We start from the raw sequence: 24,872 nt of genomic DNA, 5'->3' as shown, positions 1-24,872 counted from the left end.
ATACACAGTCCCTATGCCGTAGTGGGTACTGGGTACTAAGGACATCAATAACTTTGATGCGAGATTAGGACACAGGGTTGTGGGGGAGAACGCGTACAAAGCAAAGAACCGGGGGGGGTGGTGAGGTCGAGTCCTCGGGAGATGGACTTGCAAGGAGAATTGAAAACTTGGTGGACATGAAAATGGGTTGATGAAACGCAAGATGTAGCGGCAACAAATGGTGAAGCACGTTGACGGGTGGTTGGCATGTTTCCGATTACGGAATGTGGCCAAGCCGAGAGCCGAATGCGAGACACGATGACGTCGTTGGACCTGCTACTGGGTAGGGGTGGGCTCTTGGTACGAGGAGTATCCAGCGAGGTCAGTACCGAACACTCGGCATACTGGGTGGAAGGAACTAGGAGTATGATTGAAGAGAACATGCGGAGAAGCAGGGATGATAATAACAATCATAATAATACTATGTATAATCTGGCAAGGCAGAGTTCCAATCAGCCTCGTCAAGACTCAGTCATTGTGTGGTGTTTGATGTTGGGTGTTGGGTGGGTTCGGATGGTGGTTGGGCAATTTCAGTTCTTTGACCACGAGCTGCTGCGCCTCCGCACACGCAAGCCCGCGATTCATTGACTGGTCAGGGGGCAGATCACGGGCAGCTCCAGCTCCCAATTCTGCTTAGCGCCCGTGCCATCTGCGTAGGCTTGGCAAGGATCTGGCATCCTGGGGCTTCCTTTGTCACTCTTTGTCTTCTCTCTGGGTGCTCTTCTAGGCTAGGCCCCTCCCCCCTACCCTCCCTGGCCCCTGTCTTCCCTGCGCCTCCCCCCCAAACTGCCTCCCCCCTGCCGTGCTGCCCTATCGTCTCTCACCTGCGGTACCCAATTCATCCTTCGTCCTCCCCCAAACCAAGACACTGCTACCCGTAAAGAGACAACAACAAGGTACAACCGGAGTGCCGTAGTGCCGCAGCCCACCAACCCGATCGACTCCGGTTACAGGCCCTGGGCTCCACGCGACTCGCCCAAAGCACCCAGCACCACAGCGTCTCCTGTTCTGTTGCGTCGCCTCCAAGGGCTCGTGTCAAATCTCGCATCTCTTCCTGTTCCAGCCTCCGTCACCACTACCACCACCACCACCACTTACGACCACCTCACTCTCCTTTACAATTCACGCTCGCTATTCACACCCGATATCCCCCCCAACCTCGACACCGGCTGCACCTTCAATTCTCTTTGACATTTTTTGTCACCAGAATTGAACTGCCACGCCGCCGACGACGACGCCTATCAACCATCACTGTCCCTAGTTTTGCCGCTCGTTCCAATTCCCGGTTTTTTGTCCACCTTCCAGCCTCCCTTGAAAATCCCCAATGACTGCATCGATCGCCCTCCTCGAATAAGTCTTCCTTTGCCCGTCACCGAGCTCGACATTGCAAGAAAACCGATAATATCCTCTCCATACATCGCCCTAATCGTTGATTGCTGAGGAGGAGTTCGCCCTGGTTGGCGCCCTGAAATCTCTTGCGTTCCCCCTTCTCTCCTACCTAAGCAACCGCGTCCCGTCGCAGACGCCCGACTGCGACTCGATCCAAAAATGCGGTCTCAAACCTCATTATCCTACCTTCTCTCCCTCTTCGCCGCCATCTCCCTGTCACCTTTCGCCCTTGCAGAAAATATAATCGAGTCAAACTCGTTGAATTCATGCAAGAGTGGCTCCAATTTCACGGCAACCTTATTCAATGTCGCATACACGCCATCCAACAGCAGTATCGGCCTCAATATTAACGGTGTCTCGTCCATTGTGGGAAATGTGACGGCGCAGCTGGAGGTCATTGCCTATGGATTCACCATCCTCAACCAGACGCTCGACCCCTGTTCCATGGACCTTTCGGGCTTCTGTCCCATGCAGACCGGTCAAATCGACATCCAGACAAATATCGACGTCCCCCAGGATGTTGCCAAACAAGTCCCCGGAATCGCGTACAGCGTACCAGATCTTGACGGCGTGGTTCGCGTCTATGTCACCTCCCTCGACACGGGTGAGGTGATTGCGTGTATGGAAGCTGATCTCTCCAACACCAAGAGCGTCTACCATCCAGCTGTAGGCTGGGCTACGGCCGTTATCGCCGGCCTTGGTCTAGTTGCCGCTGGTCTTACGTCCGGACTCGGTCACCCAAACACGGCCGCCCATGTGGCTGCGAACGCTGTCTCGCTCTTCGGCTTCTTCCAAGCCCAGGCTGTCATTGGCATGACTTCCGTCACCATGCCTCCTATTGTGCAATCATGGACTCAGAACTTCCAATGGAGTATGGGTATCATTCGTGTTGGCTTCCTCCAGTCAATTGCAACATGGTATCAGCGGGCAACTGGCGGCACTCCAACCACCTACCTTTCCACCCTGAGCACCTATTCCGTCCAAGTACAGAAACGCGCCATCAAACGCTCGCTCGACGTCATGGCAGCTTTCGCGACCCAAAACTTACGCTACCTGGCCAAACGCCAAAGCTCTGCATCTTCAACCACTACCGTCGCAAACGTCAAGGTGGTTCGTGGAATCGATAGAGTCGGCTTTAGGGCAGGAATCGAACAGACCAACATCTTCATGACCGGTCTGATATTCTTTGTCTTCATCCTATTCTTGGTCGCCGTCTTGGTCGCCCTCACCAAGGCCATTCTTGATGGTTGTGCCAAGGCAGGCTGGATGAAGTCGGATAAATTCCTCGAGTTCCGAAATGGCTGGAAAATTGTTATCAAGGGCATTCTTTTCCGATTGGTGAGCTTCCACAAACCCCCCTTTTAAGGCATCCAGCTGCTGACAGGTACACCCCAGGTTCTTCTCGGTTTCGTACAGATGTCTGTCCTCTGCTTATGGGAATTGGTCGAACGAGACTCGGCCGCTGAAGTTGTCTTGGCATTGATCGTGTTCATCTCCATGGCTATCGCCCTGGGTTGGGCATCCTTCAAGGTCATTCAACTGGCAAAGAAATCGGTCGCCATGCACAAGAACCCGGCTTACATTCTCTATTCCGACCCCGAATGCCTTAACAAGTGGGGGTTCCTCTATGTGCAGTATCGCGCCACCGCTTACTACTTCGTGGTGCCTCTTCTGGGCTATATCCTGATCAAGGCCATCTTCATCGCCTTTGCGCAAAAGTCGCCAGTTGCTCAAGCCGTGGGCTTGGTCATTGTCGAGGCGGTGGCGCTGATCGCCATCAGCGTCCTGCGGCCCTATATGGACAAGAAGACTAACATCTTCAACATCTCCATCGCATCGGTCAATTTCCTTAACGCTATTTTCCTCCTCGTCTTTTCCAATGCATTCGGGCAGCCAGAAATGGTCTCGGGCGTCATGGGCGTCATCTTCGCCTTCTATAACGTCGTCTTTGCCGCGGTTCTGTTGATCTTAGTGCTCATTGCCTCTATCTACGCCATTGCCTCCAAAAACCCAGAGGTCAGATATCAGCCAATGCGGGATGACCGAGGAAGTTTCATCAAGTCTCAAGCCGCGCTCACCACTGAGCTGGACGCGTTGGGTGCCACGGCCAGGGGAGATGGAACGACCGCGTATACCAAGGACAAGGGATACGATGATGCCGCTTCCTTCTCAAGCGAATCGCTAAAGCATCAATCTGAAATCTCACAGCGACCCATGTCCCAGAACCACGCCGCCAATCCTCAACAAGACTTTAACACACCCATGTATCCCAGCGACCAGCCCGGACGACGTGGGCCCCCACAATCATATGAACAACGACAAATGTACAACCAAGGCTACAATTCTGGCGGTGACTACGGGTATGGTGGAAGACCAACAACAGCATCCACGCAACCTTCATACGATCGAAGTATGAGTAGTCTCGCCAGCGGTGGCTACGGGGCCCCGCCTCCTCGTTCCGCACAAGGCGGATATCCCCCACAGCAAGGTTTCCGGCAGCAAAACAATGCGAGTCCCTGGCAAAGAGGGGCTGGGTACGAGTGACTACACTCGGGCCAGGCAGACTTAGCGGGGGGTGGAAACGGGCAAGCAACGGAAAACCGTCAGCATCTGAATCCGAATTCGAGCCAGGACAGGAGGGGAAGGCTCGAGATGAGCGAGATGAAGCTGGAAAGCGGATACTGGGACAGAGATTGGTGGACCCATGAGTACGCTAAGGGCTAGAGATACTCGAGATGGGTCGTCCCCTACACGCGAACACAATCAGAATGGGAGATGAGGAAGACCATACCCATCCGAGAGCTTTTCTGGGGACAAGAGAAAGCCTAAGAGGGTGACTATGTGATGAGACATGAAACCGATTTTTTTTTTCTGCATCCACCAACCGTCACTGGCATCTTGTGCGCTTGGATCATGGCCCCATTTTCTCACACTGATCTTTCAGGTTATGGCTATTAGAGCTGTGAAAAAATCCCAAAGCATCGAGAGGCATTTCTAGGGAGCATGCATCAAACGGGCATTCTAGCGGCGTTCTTATGTTAACCCTCAGGTGTTGTTTATGTATGAGTACGCAAGTACAAATATAAAAAAGAGAAAAATCCAAATCATAAAGAAACAATTACGCTTGATCCTGACCTTGACGCTTGATGCTTTTCTACGCGCGTTTTGTTCCACGTGCGACTTCAGACGAGATGAGACGTAGGGAATATAGACATAATGTACAAGAAGTCATTTGAGGTTCACGATCGATTAGGTATACGTAGTTCAGCCCAGGCCAGCTTCCCTTAGGAGATCTTACCAGGCTCAATTCTATGGGTTTTCTTCCAATGTCGCGACGAATCTCGGAATAATTTGGTCTGCTGGCGTTGGCGTTGCTGTCCCATTCTCGGCGGAGCCGATTCTTTTCGTGAAGACCAGTTGGACCGAGACTATGATGTAGCAGTATCCTGCTTCATGCCGCCCGTCATTCAGCTCAGGAGGAATATCATACCGATCAAAGAACGCATCTCTGTCCTCCGGTCGGTCGGCAACCCGTACTGTGGCATCAACCACCTTGTGCAAATCCCAGTCCTTGCAGATTCCAGAACATTCCCTAACCTGCCACTCTTGCCACTCTTTTGCGAGCTGGTCAAAGCCGCCGTCGCGAGTTAGCGCCCTCTACACTCTCCTCGCCATTGGATAACTGGGAGCATCGGGAGATTCGTACATACTAATCTTCCGCCAATACCTCACAGGTTCGACGAAGGTGTTGCGCATGGTTACCTCTTGAAGCGATTGGAGCCGATCTCGGTACTCATACAGGATGTTTAGAAGCACGTTCATTTCGCTCCAAGTCACCGAATCTGGGCAAGTGAAGATCCCTTGCATCCCAATATGCCGAAGCGGACTTCCCAACCGTTCTCTTGAGTGCAGGCTTCGAGTTCTATGCGTCTGATATTTTTCAACTTGCACTTGTCGAGATTCTTCAAAAAGAGACTATGAAACTGATCCGGGCTGTAGCGTTCGCCCAGCCCCCAGCGTCTTCTTGGTATAATTCCAGGTCTGGGCGGGTTCGCGAGAATGTTCGTCGATCGACAAAACAGCGGAGCCCATTCGGCCGTAATCTGTCGACATATCAGGAGAAGGTTTTGCGATCGCCGTTGAGACGATCCTCGTACTGAGGGTTGGCGAAAATCTTGTAGATGAGCAGTCGCACTTCTGGGAAGGCATTAACAAGAGCAGAATCTTGACATACGTCTCCAGGCCCAGTCTGATGCAGCTTTTGCTTTCGTCTGGGCTTCTGAGTTGAAGTGCCGTGCCGTGGTCGCCACTTTTTTCAGACATGGTTGTAGAAGTGTAATGGGGGCTTTCCAGAGACTGGAGTTTGTTTCGAGTGGAAGTGCTTGGAGTTTGTGCTTGGAGCTTTTGGTTGAGGTTTGCAGTTGACGAGAGGGGTCCAACTTTTATAGGTGATGAGACCAGTCACGTCCTGGAGAGGAATCCACTGCGAAGCGAACAATGCGAGAGACGACAAATGCACGGCACTCTGGCCCTCAGGCAGTCACGCCCTGCTGCCCCAGTCAAGGCAAATCGACTGTAGGTTCTCTGCACCCACTAGATAAGTATATATATTTGTAGACCTTGAGCTCATTTCAGTTCAGCTGTCACCATGTCAAAGCTCAACACCACTCACCACGATATTTTACATCTCGGCCCGCGAAGGGCGATAGTTGCGGCAACAAACAGCAACTTCTTTTGTCTTTCCATCCTTGGTAGCCTCGCTCTTTGTACTATGGGAGCACAAGCTCATTGGTGAAGGGATATGAACAAAGGGCCGAATACAGGCAGATTGTGCGTCTGTCGTCTGTCAAGATTGCCGGTCATTGTTGTCGATGCCATGTTCAAACTACTGTCCCAATCCATTCCTGTCGTCACCAATTTCTTCAACTGCCTCACACAAGTGAAACCTGCTATCACAGCTCCACGGGCAAGTCTACGTGAGCGGCTTCAAAAGACATGAAATAGATGAAATAGCAGTACGAAAGACTACCAAGGTAAGGACAAGAGTGCGTGAACGGAGTTCTGTAGTGTGATATCATGTGACCACCGTTGCCAAGCTTCAGGCCTCCAGTCAACGTCCACCGGGCTTCTCTTGTGCTACTCCGGCATCTGAACTCCGCCGTATATCTTGTACGGCGATGCGGTTCTTCCATGTGGAGACGATCAGGGGGGCTTTTATTGCTTGAAACCTCGTCAATTCCTTACTTCTCCCGCCCATTGTCATGTCCTCGCCGGCTCGAAGCATAGAGACACCTAAAGCAAGCCCCGCGCTGTTTTGTCCCTTTGTCAAACCAGCAAGTGCACGTAGAACTGTCCGCATTCATCCACGTTTGGCGTTGACCAGCCCATTATATATATTTATGACCCATCTTTGTGATCCGGCTGTTAAAAGAATAGGGCACTGATAGTGCTAACAATGTCAGAGCAACCAGCACGGAAAAAGGTGAAACAGGTGCAGCTGCTCATTGCGGCCCGCCGACATGAGATTAGCGGCGCGGAGGCAGCAAAGGAGAGAACAATCACCCTGGCTTTCGGAAACTTCTAGCCCTGAGGCCCGGTAACGTCTCTTCATCCGCAGTGCAAATTTTCTTCTCCCTCTCTTCTTTTCCTTTTGAAGGCGCTGGCCCATCCAAATGCGAAAAGACATCACGTCTCTGAGCCCCGTTGCCGTGAACTTAGACCATTCCTCGCATTCCACAATACTGGAAGCGTCAAAGTCTGGCGGAGTGCATCAGAACGATAGGGAAGTTGGCCTAGCCGTGGCTGGATCGAGGGCGACATCAAAGTCGACAGTCAAGAACGAAGGAAAAGCTACAAACGTAATGCAGGTGAAAAAGGGAACTAAGAATCTGAAGCCGACAATAGTGAAGAAAACCTGCTTTCTCTCATCCAAAGGGCTCACATTCCTCGATCTGTACATGGATATCCGCGCGCAGATCTACAGCATCCTCGAGGCAATCCCCGACCATTCAAGGGACGACGCCACAGACTTCCCCAAAGGCTACGACGGCTGGTCCAAGACGCGCAAGTCTCTCCTCTTCGTATGCCGGCAGGTCCACAATGAATTCGCGCCTTATTTTCTGCGGTCTACGACTATCAGACTTGAATACTGGAGACGTACACCAGAATTGTTCTCCGAGTTTCTCGCCACGCTTGATCCGATCAAGGTAATCAACATCCGCCACCTGGAATACCGCGTCTTCCCGCCACGGATCGCGGCAGATATATTCAAGGATGTTCCTATCGGTCTCTTCGGCGTACTTCTGCCTTCGCTTCATGTCCTACCCTTCGACCATGAGGCCGAGAACTACTCTCTGTCCCGTCTCTACGGACGCTTCGCGGGCGTACTACACCTCGAGACATTTGACGTGATCCGCAGCCCATTCGTATACAACCCCATACGCGCGATACTGCCAGTAGACGACTTCCGCAACGCACATTCGGTTCCTCGTGCAACGATGGACCTGTCAACCGGATGGCTGTGGTGGAGTTTGGAACAGTACTTGAGCGAGCATGTCATGCAGGATTCGTACGTGGTGAGGACTCAGGGTTTAGAGCGCTTCGACCGGAGCTACAACAACAATAACACCGTCCGCCTATCCTTCCGCAAGAGCAAGGAGCAGTTGCAGAAGGAAGTGCAAGAGGCGGCGAAGAGATTGTGGGAGGCAGGGATGCCTACGTGAGACATGAAATGCGTATGGGCTCTACGGACTGAATCATGGGCAGAAACAATGGTGCCTTGTTTGATAACGGTTGGGTGCCCGGCTTCTCTATGCCGTGGTGTGCCGGCTTTCCACTTATCCGACAGAAAATACCACCGCGATGGAATCCTAACGGACTGAGATGATAGTTGGCCACAGATTCCGTTCTTCGACATGAACTAGCTAGATGAGCAATGCAAACATTCAGAAAACTTTACCCTTTCGCTCCCCCCACAATGTCAGCGTTGCAAGGATTATATTCCTGCCATTCCTAGTCCTAGCCTGAGTCCACGAATTCAGGACCAAAGTCAGTTAGGGCCGACTAGATTCAACTATAAGTAGTCGACTAGTCCTAATGTTGTAGGCAGTCAACTGTGATCATTCGCTTCGATTAGCTAAACGTGCAATAAATAAGTATCGGTGATGATTCGTATATTTAATAATGGCCGATTTTTTCCACGGACAATATATGGACAGCATTGTCTTCGCAGGCTTTCACCGCCCTAGGTGTCAAACCCCAGTCAGGCTTTAGACTATGCATGAATATAGACGGTTCTGACGAGTTTCAGGGTGGTGCAGGCTTCGGGACTATAGCCACTAGCGGTGTGGTCACTACCGAGGAATATGGTCCTGGCTACACTGCACGAACATGCCCAAAATCCAGCACGGGCTTTAGACGAGGAGAGGATTGTTCATGGACCCGCCGCCATCGAACCCAAAGATCTGCGACAAGTCCCAGTCAAGCATAGAATCTATCAACTGCGTGCCTTCTACGTTCCACGCAGAAGGAGAGGTCAGAAATTCTTGGTCTCTGTCATCAGCTGGGGAGACTTCACCGCCAACCGTTGGCAGCGGTGGAGGGGCGCTGGCCCATGACGGCGGCAAAGGGTCCATGGACGTGGGAGATTCAGCGGCCCAACGGGTCCGCGACTGTCCCGCTTGCGGCTGCGAAATGCGAGCGGGTTTGCCGTTCTTGGAAGACGACCATCGCAGGGGTTCCCGTTCATCGCTGCTCGGATCTTGCACGGTAGGGTCTTCAGATACCGACGCAGCATATTCGGATTCCATGGACCGCACGATGTTGCAAAAGTCGTCTGCGATCTGGACCATGCGGCTCATGGGCTTGTCGAGCGGGATGTCGTGCAACATGCTCAGGATACTTTCGATTGCGTGGTAGACAACTCTCCGATCCTCCCCAACCTGGGCAACACTCGGTCTCTGCCGCGTGTCCAGACACGCCAGGGACAGGACCATTCCGCACTGATACAAAAAGACGCCGTCGAGCCAGATGTCTCCGTTGAACTGGCCCCCATCCCACAGATTTCGGGCCAGTCTCCAAGAAGCGAGGGCTGAAGCAACGCAAATGTCGCCGAACTTTACCATCAGGTCGTTTTCCAGCCCAGCAGCAAGCTGCCCAGAGGATGATCGGTTTTGCATTAACCTCAGATAGAAAGGACGTGTCAATAGTAGTCTTGCGTGTTGGAAGCGGAGCTGGAGAGTGACGAGTTGTCGGAAGTGGCTGGGGTATATGTGGCCCTGATTCGATGCGTCAAATCTCAGGAACGAAGGCAGTTCGTGGTACCATGTATCCAACTCGTGCAAGAGCCGAAGGGCCATCTGGTCATCGGCCAGGCTCGGGCCACTCCCGCCTCCGGAAAATCTTGCACATCGCCTTTGATCTGCCTGTGATCGTCGAATCTTGTCGACAATGTGCGCGAGGGATATGTCATGCTTGATGAGACCTGGGGGACGATGGTAGCCCTCGTCGAGGACCGAATCCGTAGGTAAGTCGGTGGTGGATTCTAGTTCGTCGATTGCACTGGGACGACCAAAGAGGGCACTGTTGTACTGCTCAAAAATATACAAGGACCACCAGACTCGCTTTCTCAGTTCCCTTTCAACCGCGATCGAGAGGATGCTTTTCTGTTGCAGGACGTTGTCGCTCCGATGCATGCCCAAGCTGATTGCCATTCTGATACTACACCCCATCATGATCCACGAGGCGTTTCTATGGCGAGTGGTATTGAGATAGAGCGAAAGAAGTGCGAGTGCCTGCACACTCTGAATAGTAGCACTCTGAATCAACTGCGCTACATTCCCTAGTGCTATATCAACGAGCTTCTGCTGGAGGTGGCAGATGCTCCTTGATCGCGGAGTGTTCTGGAAACTTGAGGTAAGCGCGAAATGCTTGCAACCGAAGGCGAGCACGAGGCAACAGCAGGTCAACCATCCGACATCCTGCGAATTCACTTCGGAGGTCCAAAGACCTTCAAGAGCGATCTGGAACAATGGCCGGTGGAACAAGGTCATGTTTGGATGGATGTGGACAAAAAATAGTTCAACTAAGTGCTCCACTTCCTCTCGCGGTGGTAGAAAGTCGACGAATTTTTGTGGTCGCTCGGATATGGCTGATGTAGAGAGGTTGGCGCTGACAGAATCCTCGGCTGAATCTTCTGGATAACATTGAAGTGCGCCTCTCTGACCCTGTGTGCGGGCTTCAAGATTATCTGTCGTAGATGGCTCCTCCATGGTACAGCAACCGTCATCCGCTGCAAACTCCTGACGGAGTCGTCGCTGCTTGGGCTTTAGGTTCTCCAGGTTTTGGATCGCCGTCGATATCAATTCTTCGCGAAGCTGCATCACAAATACCATTGAACTAGATGGGCCGAAGTAACACAGCGTCCCTGATGAGTTCTGCAGAATTCTCTCACAGCTGTTTCCCGGCTGTTTGCTTGTTAAAGACGTTGTTCGAACGGGAGGAAGTTTGGTTGATGCTTTAACAAAGATATCACTTTCGTTTTCCAGCCCGGGAGATGGCTGCTCCTGGAGGATCAACGCAGCAGTCGAAGACGCAAGCGCACATTGCACGGCAGAACCATTTGTCGTTACTGACAGCTTGTTACGCATGAACCGTATCTGAACATCACTTTCCTCAAGACAGTCAGCAAGATTGGAAAGCTCGTTGGGATCTTTGACTGCCACTCCCGGGAATAGCCTGCCAATCAATTGCTCCATGATAAAAGTTCGAGGAGACAGGTCTTCTTTCGCCAGTGAAGTCTGTATAGCGGCTGGCCGTTTGCGGGGGATCGTTGTGATACACGAAACTGCGTTCTCCTTGCAGAGCTCGCAAGTAGAGGCTGAGCGAAGACGGACGCACTTTCGTCGCCGCTTCTTGCAACGGTCGCAGCTGACGGCCGCGCGCTTGCGGAGGTCTGGTGGGACGCGCCTTGGATTTGTTGTTGGGTTAAGACCTGGCCTTCTCGTCCAATCCATAATATAGACCTTTTCGGAAGTTGGATGAACACTGGTTAGAAGTATGTACGGCTATACAAGATGCGGCGAGATGCTTAGATGGTATGCATCCGCATACTCGAGCATGAGGAGATTGAGCTGAGAAGACCCCGTCGGTAGCAAACTGGGCAGCTCTTCCCCTGTCATATGTGACTACAGGACAGAAAATTATGTATCCTGGGTGTCTGGCTGTGCTGAGAGGTCGTGGTGCGTCATCCCTAAATAGCCAAAAGAGGAATGGTCGTGTCGCTCCCCGCAGCCCCCACTTCTGGGAGCCTTGCGTGGTATCGCATGCCTCGGCATCGGAAGCTGGCACCTTATGCGGCTGCAGAGCCTACCACAGTAGGCTATATACTTAACTCTCGTTCTCGTCTAAAGCATCTGGTTGAATGAGACTACACCTCCTCGCAACATCCAGCACTTTAACCTTGCCATTGCTCTAACCAGCTGGTGACAAACTTGTTCACGAACCCTTCGCCAAGTAGATCAGGTAGATTCCTCATTGTCTCGCTTTCGTCCCATGCTCTCTCCGTGGCGAATGCCACCTGGTTGCCTACTTCCTCCAACCTGCCGGCCTCGTAATCTGTCGAGCTTGAGACCTGTCCAGCTGCTATGTCCGTGTCGTGCTTGTCTCCTCTTGTTCTCTGCTTGATTGCGTATTTACTCTCGTAGATAGACCTCAATTTGATCGCGGGGTTGACGTTTGGATCCTGTTGGCTTGCTGCCAATCGAGCCAGCCATTCTTGCGGGGAGACGGACTCAAAGGACAGTCCCGTCTCCCGCAGTAATGGAAGCAAGTCGCCTACCCAAGAGAATGAGGCTGGATTCACAACATTGTAGAAACGGCAAGACAAGGCCGGACTGTTGGGGCCCCAGTCTTCTGCTTCAGTGGAAGTTTCTTTGTAACACAACTCAACAATGATACTCGCAACAAAATCAACAGGAATCCATGAGCAATTCTGCAATCGAAAGAAGAGTCAGCAGGGGAAGGTTGAAACATGGCAATGGAAGGAGAGACACCAGAATGTCACGAACCTCTTTCAATTGTGGAAGACAACCCAACTTCAGTGCCGAGCGGATGATGAGAGGTACAGACTCAGAATCGTTCCAGAATCCATTTTGACTATCACCGACGATTTGTCCGATTCGGATTACACGGCAATCGATGCCAAAGGTAGCCGCCTTGTTGACCATGTGCTCTCCGACCATTTTCGACCTCCCGTAGCCCATGCTGGCCGAATTTAGATCTTCTAGCAAAGCTTCTGCCACAACATTCGTTCTCTCTGACTTTGACGCTACTGATACTGACGAGAGAAAGACGAATCGTGCAGGTTGCAGTGCTCGGACAGATAAGGCAAAATTGAGTAGGTGGTGCGTGCCTTTGATGTGCTGGTCCTCGAAGCTGCGCAGGCCAAGGTTAAAATTCACAGCCCACGCGTTGTGTATAACTAGGGACACGTTGTTTCGCATCTCGTTGAGCATCTGCTGCCCGAGGGCAAGGTCTTCGCGGCCCAGATCACTGGGTACGGCAACAATACGTCGCTCAAATTCGTTTGGTAATAACAACCCTCTCCTCGAAAGACTAGAGAAAATTCGCTGCTTCGAATCATCAGCCGTTGAAGATCTCACAAGGCAATACACCTTGTTTATCCCCGAGTTATGAAGAAGCACGGTAAGGATATGAATGCCCAATGAGCCTGTTGCCCCTGTAAGTAGCTGCAATTTGATCAGCCAGAGCCGGAAATTTGAAGTCGATACATATAATACCAACCACACAACATCTCGAATTTTGGCCTTTCTCAACTGGCACAAACTTTGAGAATGTCGAGTATTTCTCGATCATCCTCTTCATCATTTCTATCTCATCTTCCTCCTTGGGTTCTTGTCCATTCTGGAGCCAGACAAGATGCCTGGCCAATCTTGCTGCAGTTGCCTGTTCGAAGATTGTGTTGTGTGTCAACGCCGTTGGAGATGGGAGATACAACTTTCCCTTCAGAAAGGCTGCCATCTTGATGGCTTGAAGACTGTCAATACCTGCAGAGAAGAAATCAGTATCAGCCGAAGGCAGATCGATTGGGCCTTCTTTCTTGAAGCTCTCCAAAATCAAGCTTTCAGTGTCGTTTTGATTGAGTCTCAAGGCTCCTTCGGTACCATGATTCAGACGTTGGTATTTGTCGTCAATAATACTTTCGAACACATTGTACACTTGAGGACGGATAATGGTGCCTTTGTCCGTCTGTGGGTAGTCGACTTCTACACCGAGTGGCACGATCATTTCTTTTGAGATGCAAGCAAAAGATTCAACCTTGGAATTGGCTTCCTCAATGAGAGGCCACAATTTTTCCACAAATTCCTCGTCAGACATTGAAGCCGCAAGTGTACTACGAAAGAGTAGTACACCTGGCAACGCTCGTCCTATTCCAAACACAACGGCCTCACGAATGAGTGGGTGTTGACGGAAGCGGCCTTCCGTGACAGAAGGTAGCACCTTCTCACCGTTTGTAAGGGTCACTCTGTCATCCAGTCTCCCGGTGTATTTCCAACGATTTGGCTTAGTAGGATGAGCTTCAAACATGTCTCTGGTAGAAAATGAGTTCGGCGGATCGGCCGAATTCGAAGCAGTTTTCGACTTAAGTCCATCGAGTGCTACTAGTTCGTAACTTCGAGCTCCCAGCGGTCTCATCAGTACGAATGGTTTTGCCGAGGGAAATATCGACATGTATGACCAGTCCTTGTCTTCCTTGGGACGCATAGAGTCCATGAGAGCTCCAGTTTCGGTCCTGAAAATCTGTCAGCCTTAGCCACCATGGCATACACTCTGGCCTAACTTAGGACAGTCTCAGCGAAACATACGAGCCCCAGTGCGATATCAAATGGATCCCGCGACCAACGAGTTTGTTGCCCAGTTCATCTGGGATTTGACTTCCGGCCGAGGAGACAATCTCGCACGATTGCATTGCTCGTATGCCACGCTCTGTCTCAGCGAGAAGGCCAAGGGCGTATGGGACAGTAAATATAATTGCAGGTCTGACAGCTTCCATCACAGAAATCAGGTTTGTCGATGTCAGCGGAAGCCGCGCATTCATGAAATAAATGGTGCTTCGTTTGAAGATCGCTCGGTACAGGCATGCATGGCCGTGTGTATGGTAAAGTGGTACTGTTAACAGGGCGAGTAGGGCGTGACCTTTTGCAAAATTCTCGAGACAAGCTTGGTGGGTTTGATAAATAGGCTTTGGCAAACCCGTCGATCCTGACGAATGCAAGATAAAGGCTATCTTTTGCTTCGCAGAAGTGCTGAGGTCTGATCGTTCGAATGAAGCGGTGGTTATGGCCGCTTCATAAAAGTCACGCCTTTTCAGGATCCGCAGGGACCGCAGACTCTCGACGCCACGAATGTTTCTCACAGTAGCTTCCAATGTTAGGTCGTAGCATATCGTTTGGCACCCGGTTTCTTTGAGCAGAGTAGCATAGGCCTCGGTTGCGAGTCTCGGGGAGAGCAGAAATACCGTATACCCTAGACGGCTCAAGGCAAACATTGTGATCATATATTCCACATCGGATAGGCCCAAAAGGGCGATCGTCTCGGCCTCATGGTTAGGCTACACCGATTCTTGTCAGAATTACAGTCGACATTTGCGCTTGTTGAACTCACAACTTTTCTCAGGCCTTGATCCAACAGTTTCTGGGCCGCAGTGTTCGTGAAGTTGTGGACATTCTTTGCAGTAAGAAACAGAAAATCCGGTAGTGCGGATTCGGAGTTTGGGTAAACGATAATGGGCTCGCTGATGTCTTCATTTGCACGCTCAACGAGCAGATCGTCTACGCTGTAGAAGACGTCGTGGTTTGCATTTGGAGCCGACATATCTACCCGGCATGTAGGGCCCGGTGGCGTGATTAGAAGGTATACTGCTTGAGAACTTGTAGAGCCAACAACAGTCGCCGAGACTTGATCTTGGAATGGTGGTCATTTAAGTCAGGAGATATGTCGATGAGGCATGCTCTGACTTGCTCATGTGGTGGATCTCCGACACATCTCGGGCATATCGGTGGTGGGTGGGGAGCAGCTGCAATTCTAGCAAAAGGTTGGAGCGATTCCGCAAGACTCTGTATTGTGCTGGACATGATAAGCCAACATATGTCATCTCCAGAACTGACTAAGCTTTTCTCCACTTGGATCATCACCGCGGCTTACCTGTATGTGCGCTGCTCAAGGACGGTGGAAGTGATCATTGATCAAGCATCTGGTGAAATAGGAGATGTCTCCGCTTTCAAAGGCTGGCGCTAGCCGCATTGGTCGAGGCGGCTGTCAACATCCTCCTCCGCTTGACTTCCGCCGCATCCCTTCTCAACTTCCACCTGCGAGTTGCGCAAGCTCATCCCGGTCTACCAGGCAGAATAGGTTATAAGTCAAACGTTTGTGTATGTGCCGATGCCAGCTCGCTTTTCCGCCGGCGTTTGCCATTGCATTAGAGTGGGCACATGTGCTGGGGCCGTCATCAACATAACTGCCCATAACTTCCGCAAGCGCGCATTGCAGGTAAAGTCCAAACAGCCCTCAAATACGGTGCTGAGCTTCGAAAGTTTCCGCCATCTGTGCTCCCTTGCTTCTCCTTGTTATCATCGCATTCTATTGCGTTTGCTTTGAACTCAGAACCATGGCCTCGCAGTATTCGCCTTATTGCGTGCCATTAAACCCCAACTATCTGCGCAAAAATCGAAAATTACGAGTTGTCTGCATCGGCGCAGGTTTTGCCGGAATCACCCTAGCATTTAAAGTCGCGCACGAGTTGAAGCTTGAAGATGTTATCAGCTTTCAGATTTACGAGAGGCAGGTACGTCGCAGACTGGAGGGTGCGACAGAGAATTGCCGCCGTGGCTGACTGTGACCAGAGTCACCCTGGAGGAACTTGGTTCGCAAATCACTACCCTGGGCTCACCTGCGATGTCCCTATCCATGTATACACTCTCCCTTTTAATCCAAAACATGACTGGAAGAATTTCCTCGCGACCGGGCCAGAAATTGAGGAATACATCCTGGAAACCACCAAGAAATTTGATTTGGAAAGATTTATGCAGTTCAACACAAGGGTGATTGAAGCTAATTTTGTCGAAGCAATCGGGAAATGGAATTTGACGGGTTGGTGCCTTGCGTCTTGATGAGCAGAACTAACTGGCACTCAACAGTTGAGTCGGAAGGCCTGATTTCACAAGACCAGTGTGACATCTTGATCGGCGCTTCTGGAACGCAGAGGTGAGCTCCTCAATTGATTTTCTTGCCATGATTGTCACCGATTCTGACACTTCTCTTTCCGCAGCACTCCGCTCACACCCTATATTCCGGGACTTAGTAGTTTCAAAGGCAGAGTTGTGCACACTGGAAATTGGTATGCCCGGTTGCTCGACATCCTATGCCACAATTCCTCATGAACTTTAGGGACGATTCATTGGATTGGAAAGGGAAGAAAGTTGGTGTGATCGGCAATGGCTCGTCGGGTATTCAGGTGTTCCGCGCAATGCAACCAGATGCAGCTTCCATCACGCACTACATTCGCAAACCGACCTGGATCTCGATGAGCTATGCTCACCAATTTACGCCTGAAGGCAGGAATTTCACATGTAAGTGAAATCCTCCGCAGGACAACCTCCCCTCAGGCTCAAAACTAAATCTTTGAAATAGACTCTCCGGAGCAGGTAGAATCTTTTAAGAACCCCGAGAATCTATTCAAGTATAGGAAGATGATTGAAAGCTTCAACAACGGCCTTTTCATGCGACTAGTCTTCAATGAAACTGGTAAGGAGGCTAAGCGGGGATTTCGAGCCGAGCTCGAGCGCTGGATGAGCGACCGCCTTCACGGGGACCCAGCACTGGTCAATCGCCTGAAGCCTTCCTACCAGCCTTGGTGCCGCCGACTCACACCTGAAGATAAATATCTAGAGGCTTTACAGGCTCCAAATGCAGAACTCGTCGACTCAAAAATAGAGACTGTCACCGAGGATGGTATTCGCAACTGCGACGGCTCATTTCGCCCGTACGACATCATCATTCTCGCCACAGGGTTTGTCAACAACCGCATTCCACCATGGACGATGAGAGGTCGGGGTGGAGTCACACTCTCAGAAAGATGGAAGGATAATGTGGACGGCTATATTAGTGTATGTGCTCCTGACATGCCGAATTATTTCAGTATTGGCTGCGGACCCAATTTCCCCATCGCAAATGGACCTGTTCTTTCTGCGATGGGCTTCGTTTCTAATTATATACTAAAATGGATTCTCAAAATCTCATCAGAGGACATCAAGTAAGTTTTATTCTCTGCTTCACTTCATTCTATCACTAACAGGAATATAGATCCGTGTGTGTCAAGACCGAACGCGTCGAGGCATACAATATCTACCTGCAGGAGATTCTCCGTCGTACAGCGTGGAATGAAGACTGTGACTCTTGGTACAAGAAAGGCAAAATTGACGAATATCGCACCGGTATCACGGCAATCTACCCTGGCAGTATGAACCACTTCAGAGAAATGCTCGGCGAGTTGCGTGGGGAAGACTTTGACTTCATCTACAACACCAACAACCCTTTCAATTTCATCGGAAACGGTTTGACGAAGGTGGATTTCGACGAGAATGGGGATCTCGCTGCGTATCTGGCTGATACGGTGAAGTTCGACCACTTCAACCCATGAGCGATGTCAGTTATGCCAAGGGTCTAATAACTGGCATGGCGGGGCTAGTGGGTCTCTATCTACTGTATTAGGCTAGTTTTCCTCACCCATATCCCCAGTTCGATGCTATTTCCTATGGAACCACCCGATCTCAAGGTGTATCTTGCAACTGCAGTAGCGATGGTCTCCAACCAATACAATGGCCCAGTTCTACACGCCCGACCAGGCGAAGGGTTTGGTCTTCGCTAAACGACCTCTCGATGAAATTTTCAGACCGATCTTTCGAGAGTCAGGACTACGGGAAACAGAAGGCGACTCCAAATCTACATAGTTAGCTCTCAGTCTAGATGTATCAAAGACCAACCCAATTGTTTCGACTTATCCTGTTGAGCAGTAATCCAGCATTCTCCATATCGCCGCCTCCTTTCGACAAAATGATGATTTTCGCCCTCCAATACACACCCATTCTTTGTTCCTTTATGCAACCGGAGTTTTAACGAATTGCATCACGCTTCGTTCAGAATGGAATGCCAGTGGTCGGTTGTTCTGCTTGCCTAAGAGCCGGATATCATGGCGCATGTGCAGGTCCATGCAGCACAGTCGAGAATTTTTGCAAAGTGTGCTGAAAGCCGAATCGGGGTTGGCAAAAAAGTCAGCTATCCACCCTTCATCTCAGGAGTGACAAGGAACGCCCCGCGCTGTGTATGTTGAGGATTTCAGACAGGATTGTTGAAGGTCTAAACGGGAACATTCCAGGTCTCCCGTGTTTGGTGTATATAGAGATACTCTATTTGTCGATTCTATAGACAACCCAATACCCTTCTGGACTGACAACGTTGAGCGAAGCCGCTCTTGGGGATGTCCTTTTGTTTTGTTTTTAAGATATTTTTTTTCTGGCTTTAGCTGAAGACAGTGACATCCACCTAGAAATCCAACATCAAGTCTACTTTGAGTACTCTACCTATAACCCCCGACGCGCTCTCCTTGTCTTTTCCTAATCAGCCTGCTACTACCTTGCGGCCTTAAATACAAAGTAAGTTATACCTGACTGCGAAGACGTTGCTCAATACAAACTGCACCAGCAAGCTTTCTGGTAGTGAATACGGATTGCACACATGCCTTTCATCTGGGAGTAGTACTGTTGCTTTCACCCTATCCGTATTTGACGGGCCTGCCACATGATCGCCCTCTCTTCTTAAGTATTTATACTTCAACATTTGCACTTTTATTTGTTTATCCTTATTCTTGAAAAGAGGGAACGACGAGTCGATATCCGAACTTTTAAGCAAGTGAAGGTCTAAAACTCGACCCTTCAGCGTCAACGAGAACCTTCTGAGTTCTCCTATTCATTTCCATTTCATGATGCCGAAGCGAAAGAGCTAGTCTAGCACCCAACTGGACTCTGCGAAGGAGGCAGCGAAAAGAGCGAGAAAGTCAGGCAAAAGTAAAGCGAAGGGGAAGAAGTAAGAGGAGCCATCAAGCATTCGGTTCCTTGACCTTCCCCCAGAGCTTAAGCTCCAAACTACAGGTATTGGGCAGGGTAGACAAGTCGTAGACGACCAGGTCTATCCAGACGATACGGCGGAGCTCTTGAAACATATGAAAGATCTTACAAAGAGATCTCGATTTGTCAAAGATATGCAGACAACCCGGACCTTACTCCCTTGGGTGTCCCGTCAGATGCCGAGGAATAGGCTCCGATCTTCTTCAGGACAATAGCAATCGTGGCGGACCCGGCGGGATCGCCGGATAACGGCTCGGAATTGCAAGAGGAAGATTTCAAGGACCTGCAGTATGCACCAGCGGGATTCGGGGATATCTTCATGAAGACTACTGCAGAAGGCAAGTTCAAATACGTCACCAAGTTGAAGTACATCGATTTCGTGGAAGAGGAAGACGACGATTTGCACACAGGTCACGGTCTGGCTCTACTTTCACTCGCGCTTCAAGAGCATCTGCCGCGACTCCCATCTCTTGTCAAAGTCACATAAATGGCTGGGCTCAGCTGGGATACAGGTGGCCTCGGCGATGGTAAAGACTAGGAGGACACTGACAAAGCCTTCAAGATTCTGGACGCCAAAGGGCACCTGTGAAGGTTGGAGCATTAAGCCTTGATCAAGACGAGGAGCTGTTTCCTAAGCAATTGGAGATCACAAAGTGGGATGCACTTTGGGGGAACCGAGCGAAGCCAGCTAGAATGGTGCGAATCTTTGAAGCTCATATTCCCCAGAGAAAGGCCGCACATCCCTTGATCAATCGAAGAGGTAATCAAGACAGGCCATCAGCTGGGCCTGAGAGAACCGATGAATACCAAATGAGCAACAAGCGCAGCGATAAGAGGTCGAGTTCATGTCGACATTATCAACTTTCAAAACCGGCTGGCAGTGGCTAAAAGACACCAAAATGTGACATCAGTGCACAGAACCTGATGCTGTCGGTGGAAGCCAACAAGGGGATCAAAAAGAAAGAGATAACAAGGCTGAGACAGAAGGTTGAAGGATGCTGCGGAAATGGGGCATGACCTACGCTAAGAAACCACCCGCTGTCAAACAGATGGAGTGCTGCCAGTCAATCCCCGCCTCAGGCTTATTTAATAGAGGAAAGGCGTTTCAGCACTGGATTGCCCTTCGGCTTCCCACTTACGAAAAGAACCACACAACTTTCTAATCCATAGAGAAATCATAGAGAACAGGACCGAGCCAATGAAATCATGTTGAGTCATCTCCAACTCTCCCTTCTCTCCCATACCTCAGGCCGCAGCCGTGATCCATCCTCGCTCTGCGTGGGCCCTCGATATGATTGAGAGCGCAACGACCTAAGTAGGTAGCTCGGAAGACCTGAGCCCTGGAAATCGATGATCAAGTAGCAAGCTATCTACCCTCGCCCAGCCCCATTTATACGACTCATCAGGTCTTTTGACACATCTTTCTGGATACCACAAGCTAGAGTCAGAGGAAGTGGTGTGAAACACAGGGGAGGAGAAGCAGGACGGCATTGCGGCTCGGCGGGACATGTGCCTTGATCACGACGCTGATGCGAAGAAAGCCTCCTGACGCGTGCGCCCTTCACTTACCGCACAGACATGTATGCAAAGTTGTCGCCAGGCTTGCTCCCTTTTGTGTCGTGCAAAGGGCGGTGAGAGTCCGCAATGCGGAAGTGTCCAGAGGACTCGCGTGGCGATTAGGACAGCCCAATATCCTCAAATGAGGGCAAAGTTCTGGGGGATCACGCGGCTTAATAGCTCGACAGGTCATATTGAGAGAAGATGTTCCGGTGTCGAATAACAGCGTTGTGGAGAGGCAAGGACGCAGGGGTAGGGGCAAGGAAAACTTCGTATCCAGCCTCCAGCCTGGAGAGAGGGCCGGCAATGATCTTTCTTTTACACCCCTCCGACCCTAAAGCCGACTCTGGACGAGACCTTGTCTCCAATGGCCAATGGAAAAGAGATCGGATCGCCCAAGGAGCAGAACGTGTCATCTTCGCAGTTCCCCGGAGACACCTGAGTGCTATTTGGCACGTACATAGATCTTGAGCTGTATGCTGCAGTACATCCTATCCGTCTCTCCCGGAGGAAACCATCCTCTAGTCGAGGTCCAGACTAAAGTAAGTTGGCTGCTTAATCAAGTCGTTCCGAATAGACTACCCAACGTTTGTAGTGGTCCACCCTTGACAGCACTAGCTCGTGTTTATGCTGGTGGAATGTGCCAGGATCGAGCCGGAAGGGTAGTAGAGAGAGTAGTGGAGAGGATGGCCCCGGTCAAATTCTCATCCAAACTAGGAATCCATCGCCAGGACGGCAGTGTGTGGTGGCGTTGATGGTTAGTAGGTAACTGGGAAGTTTGTGAGATCTTTTGCGATGGGACATGCTTAGAAAAAGCTGCCGATTCGCGTAGCCGTTGTTGACGTCCGCAATCCTCCGGCTCGGCTGCGTCCTGCGGCCAGAACTCCACCAAATCTATTGGCAAAATCGAGGCTATGGTCCGGAATGACAATCAGAAAAGAATGACCTCAATGATAACTCGCCGTCATGAAATGAGTTCATCTCCAGAAATCTCCTGCTCGGACCAGAGCCTTACCTACTCATTCGTCATAACACACTTCAAGCAGGGACGAACGGCTGCATTTGTTAGCACCAGGATAGAGATGGATAGGGTTGAATGTAGTATGTACATGTACATATACACCAACAGCTGTGGCCTAGGTACGTTACCATCCCCCTACTCTTGGATCCACGCTCAGATTGTCCTGGTAGATCGCCCAAATTGCATTGTCACAATCGAGGCGCTCAGTGCCGATGGGCCCTATTGCAGGCATTCCAAGGTGCTGAGCGCGTGCTGAGTGCGTTGACTTGCAGATGTGGATGGCATGAATTAAATCGGCTTCTCTTGGTCCGCAATTCCGATGGCCAGCCACATTGAGCCCTATATCTCACAGCTTATTCCGGTAATAGAGACATCGGGGACCGGCCAGGTGGAGTGTCATAGCGCTCAACATCACCGATCGCGGATATTCAACGATGTATGGAATATATACGTGTGGGACATGGGACCGTTTGGCCTGTAGGTCTTTGGTCGATGGTGAAAGACCATGAGCAGGTTGAGCAGGCGAGCTACATACAGTATGTACTTTAGCGAGGTTAGGCCGGACAAGGCTCGAAGGACAAGATATCATGGACTAGAGTATTAGTGGCTTGGCATGCTGGTGGGATATACAGTATTACCGAGGCAAATCTGGACCACGCAAAACCAACCCCGTTTGGACAAGAGCGTGCTCAATATTTGTTTGCTCCCTTTGTGAATTTGGCAACATAATCTACAAACGTTTTTACGAGGGATCCCCTCAGTAGGTCGGTAAAATAGTGAATGCCAGTCCAGAAGACCTCTTTTGTGATGATGATCAAATCCAACATCCCAAGGAGGCTGCTAATGGAAGATCGGAAACAGTTGAGATGATGGTGAAGGAAATCTCCAGTGCAATATAGCCAGTGCCTCTGTGGTTGGAGAAGAACCCCGATATGTCAACCTACACCAGCGCCTTCGGAGCATCTACCTTCATCCTAGGCACCATTCCCAAATCGCCCATCTCCGAGTACATCTCGTGAAGAGCCTCCATTGTATCGACAAAGCCTGTCCAACCCAACCGGCGAGCCTTGTTCATACACAAGCTGCCGAACTTCATCAGAGCAGCATCCCCGAATTCAAAGCTCGCCTGGGGATCCTTGAATGGGTTATCGGTCAACTGCCCTCCAGAAGACTTCATGAGCTGCTGCCAGGCTTCTTGATTTGCGGGATCTGAGCCCCAGGTCACAAACGAAAATAGGCTCCGAAAGGTCGGAGGAGGACCGTAGCTGTGACTGAGTTAGCGGCCTCGAAAAAGCAAGTTAGATTCCGCTCACTCACCCCATTGGAGCATCTTTCCCACCCCTTCCCTTGATCTCATTGAACTTACTCAGATCCTCTTCCGGGGGGTGCACACCCTTCTCCACCCCGAACCAACGTGCCAACTCCTCATAGAACCGGTCCCAGCTGATCGGCCCTGTATCCTGGGAATTAAATGCTTGATTCTTGCACTTGTCCTCCAATGCTGCCCACTCGGATAAATACCCTGTTAACATAGCGGAAGAATGATGACACTCGAATTGCCAAGTATCCCAGTCTCCTGGGAAATATAAGGGCTCACCCTTCTGAGCTTGTACTGCGGCATAAATGGCGAAAGGGTGCAAGGCATTCATCTGCGCATTGTTGACTGCACCAAGAATCCAAGCTGGACGGATAACGTTCCACGAGGTATTGTTTGCTTTGCAAAATTCGAAAAGCGATTTCTCTTGTGGGTAGTAGAAGTTCGGTTCAAGGTGAGCCGGTTGCGGATCGGATTCGAGAGCAGGCGTGCGACCACGGCCAATATGAATACCATAGTTCTTGGCCCCAGTTTGAAGCACGAACCGCTTAGGGATAATCTTGGCAAGAGCGAGAGCTTGAAGGAAGTTGTCGAGTAACGCGCTGTTCACTTTCACCAGTTCATCGGCATTGGACCATACCGGAGCTCCTGGAGGGGGTTTTGGCTGCAAGTAGGAGTAGAAGAAGACATAGTCAGCTTTGACCCCAGCTGAGGCCATTGCGTCACCAATCTTTTGTGGATCGTCCAGGAAATCGACCGCCACATGTTGTACGCGGGACCGCTGAGACTCTGGAAGCAGAGCCATCATTTCCTTGGGAGGTGGGCGACGGGATAAGGCGTAGACTTTGCTCCAACGTTCGGGGCTATCAAGCAGCACCCGCATCGTATGAAAGCCGGAAATGCCATTGGCCCCAGTGACGATAGCGGTAAGGTCTTTGATGGATGGGTCGAAAGTTGGAAGGTTGTGGTAGATGCCTTTGTGCCGAACAGGGTAGCGTTCTGAGCCCATTGTGACGTTTGACGAAATATGAAGTCAATGTGATTTGTTTTGCGCTTGGGTGAGAGAGGCACCCAGCGGGAGTCATTCGTCCTTATATACTCCGTCCGTGGAAAGAAACGACGGGGTAAGGGAACAGGATCTCACCTCGGGTCAGGCCTCATTTCAGTCTAGGTTAGCGTTCAGGTCGACTTGCTTGACTGACATTATGCAATAACGCGGGGTTCGTCTCTCGTCTCCCATCCACCGGATGCGGGCTTGCTGTGGAACAATTGTCGTAATATGATTCGCCTCCAATCATCCCAAGAGACTCTAAGGTCTGGGCATCTGCGATCTGCGTTCGAGACCTGGTGA

The 24,872-nt window shown here is 50.8% G+C and overlaps 8 protein-coding genes across 8 annotated transcripts; 3 read left to right on the top strand and 5 right to left on the bottom strand.

Annotated features, from left to right (window-relative positions):
- Nucleotides 1-1,587: 1,587 nt before the first annotated feature.
- On the top strand, nucleotides 1,588-3,972 carry Z519_09668 (uncharacterized protein; the record flags this gene model as incomplete). Its single annotated transcript, XM_016767389.1, has 2 exons — nucleotides 1,588-2,766; nucleotides 2,824-3,972. 2 exons carry the CDS (start codon nucleotides 1,588-1,590, stop codon nucleotides 3,970-3,972), a joined length of 2,328 nt encoding a protein of 775 aa, XP_016616181.1.
- Nucleotides 3,973-4,737: 765 nt separating this feature from the next.
- Nucleotides 4,738-5,250, bottom strand: Z519_09667 (uncharacterized protein; the record flags this gene model as incomplete). Its single annotated transcript, XM_016767388.1, has 2 exons — nucleotides 4,738-5,085; nucleotides 5,161-5,250. The coding sequence occupies 2 exons, from the start codon at nucleotides 5,248-5,250 to the stop codon at nucleotides 4,738-4,740; spliced, it is 438 nt and encodes a 145-aa protein (XP_016616180.1).
- Nucleotides 5,251-5,403: 153 nt separating this feature from the next.
- On the bottom strand, nucleotides 5,404-5,751 carry Z519_09666 (uncharacterized protein; the record flags this gene model as incomplete). Its single annotated transcript, XM_016767387.1, has 1 exon — nucleotides 5,404-5,751. One exon carries the CDS (start codon nucleotides 5,749-5,751, stop codon nucleotides 5,404-5,406), a length of 348 nt encoding a protein of 115 aa, XP_016616179.1.
- A 1,349-nt stretch (nucleotides 5,752-7,100) lies between these two features.
- Nucleotides 7,101-8,150, top strand: Z519_09665 (uncharacterized protein; the record flags this gene model as incomplete). The annotated part of the gene is made up of 1 exon (XM_016767386.1): nucleotides 7,101-8,150. The coding sequence occupies one exon, from the start codon at nucleotides 7,101-7,103 to the stop codon at nucleotides 8,148-8,150; it is 1,050 nt and encodes a 349-aa protein (XP_016616178.1).
- Nucleotides 8,151-8,840: 690 nt separating this feature from the next.
- Z519_09664 (uncharacterized protein) lies at nucleotides 8,841-11,441 on the bottom strand (the record flags this gene model as incomplete). The annotated part of the gene is made up of 1 exon (XM_016767385.1): nucleotides 8,841-11,441. One exon carries the CDS (start codon nucleotides 11,439-11,441, stop codon nucleotides 8,841-8,843), a length of 2,601 nt encoding a protein of 866 aa, XP_016616177.1.
- A 440-nt stretch (nucleotides 11,442-11,881) lies between these two features.
- Z519_09663 (uncharacterized protein) lies at nucleotides 11,882-15,321 on the bottom strand (the record flags this gene model as incomplete). Its single annotated transcript, XM_016767384.1, has 5 exons — nucleotides 11,882-12,418; nucleotides 12,495-13,175; nucleotides 13,234-14,239; nucleotides 14,313-15,058; nucleotides 15,112-15,321. The coding sequence occupies 5 exons, from the start codon at nucleotides 15,319-15,321 to the stop codon at nucleotides 11,882-11,884; spliced, it is 3,180 nt and encodes a 1,059-aa protein (XP_016616176.1).
- Nucleotides 15,322-16,114: 793 nt separating this feature from the next.
- Nucleotides 16,115-18,145, top strand: Z519_09662 (uncharacterized protein; the record flags this gene model as incomplete). The annotated part of the gene is made up of 6 exons (XM_016767383.1): nucleotides 16,115-16,291; nucleotides 16,350-16,596; nucleotides 16,644-16,710; nucleotides 16,894-17,075; nucleotides 17,137-17,758; nucleotides 17,809-18,145. The coding sequence occupies 6 exons, from the start codon at nucleotides 16,115-16,117 to the stop codon at nucleotides 18,143-18,145; spliced, it is 1,632 nt and encodes a 543-aa protein (XP_016616175.1).
- A 5,001-nt stretch (nucleotides 18,146-23,146) lies between these two features.
- On the bottom strand, nucleotides 23,147-24,530 carry Z519_09661 (uncharacterized protein; the record flags this gene model as incomplete). The annotated part of the gene is made up of 2 exons (XM_016767382.1): nucleotides 23,147-23,471; nucleotides 23,524-24,530. The coding sequence occupies 2 exons, from the start codon at nucleotides 24,528-24,530 to the stop codon at nucleotides 23,147-23,149; spliced, it is 1,332 nt and encodes a 443-aa protein (XP_016616174.1).
- Nucleotides 24,531-24,872: the final 342 nt, after the last annotated feature.

This window comes from Cladophialophora bantiana, assembly GCF_000835475.1.
Source record: "Cladophialophora bantiana CBS 173.52 unplaced genomic scaffold supercont1.16, whole genome shotgun sequence".
Lineage (NCBI taxonomy): Eukaryota > Fungi > Ascomycota > Eurotiomycetes > Chaetothyriales > Herpotrichiellaceae > Cladophialophora > Cladophialophora bantiana.
The sequence above is the reverse complement of the archived record's forward strand: the minus strand, read 5'-3'. Positions and strand labels throughout refer to the sequence as shown.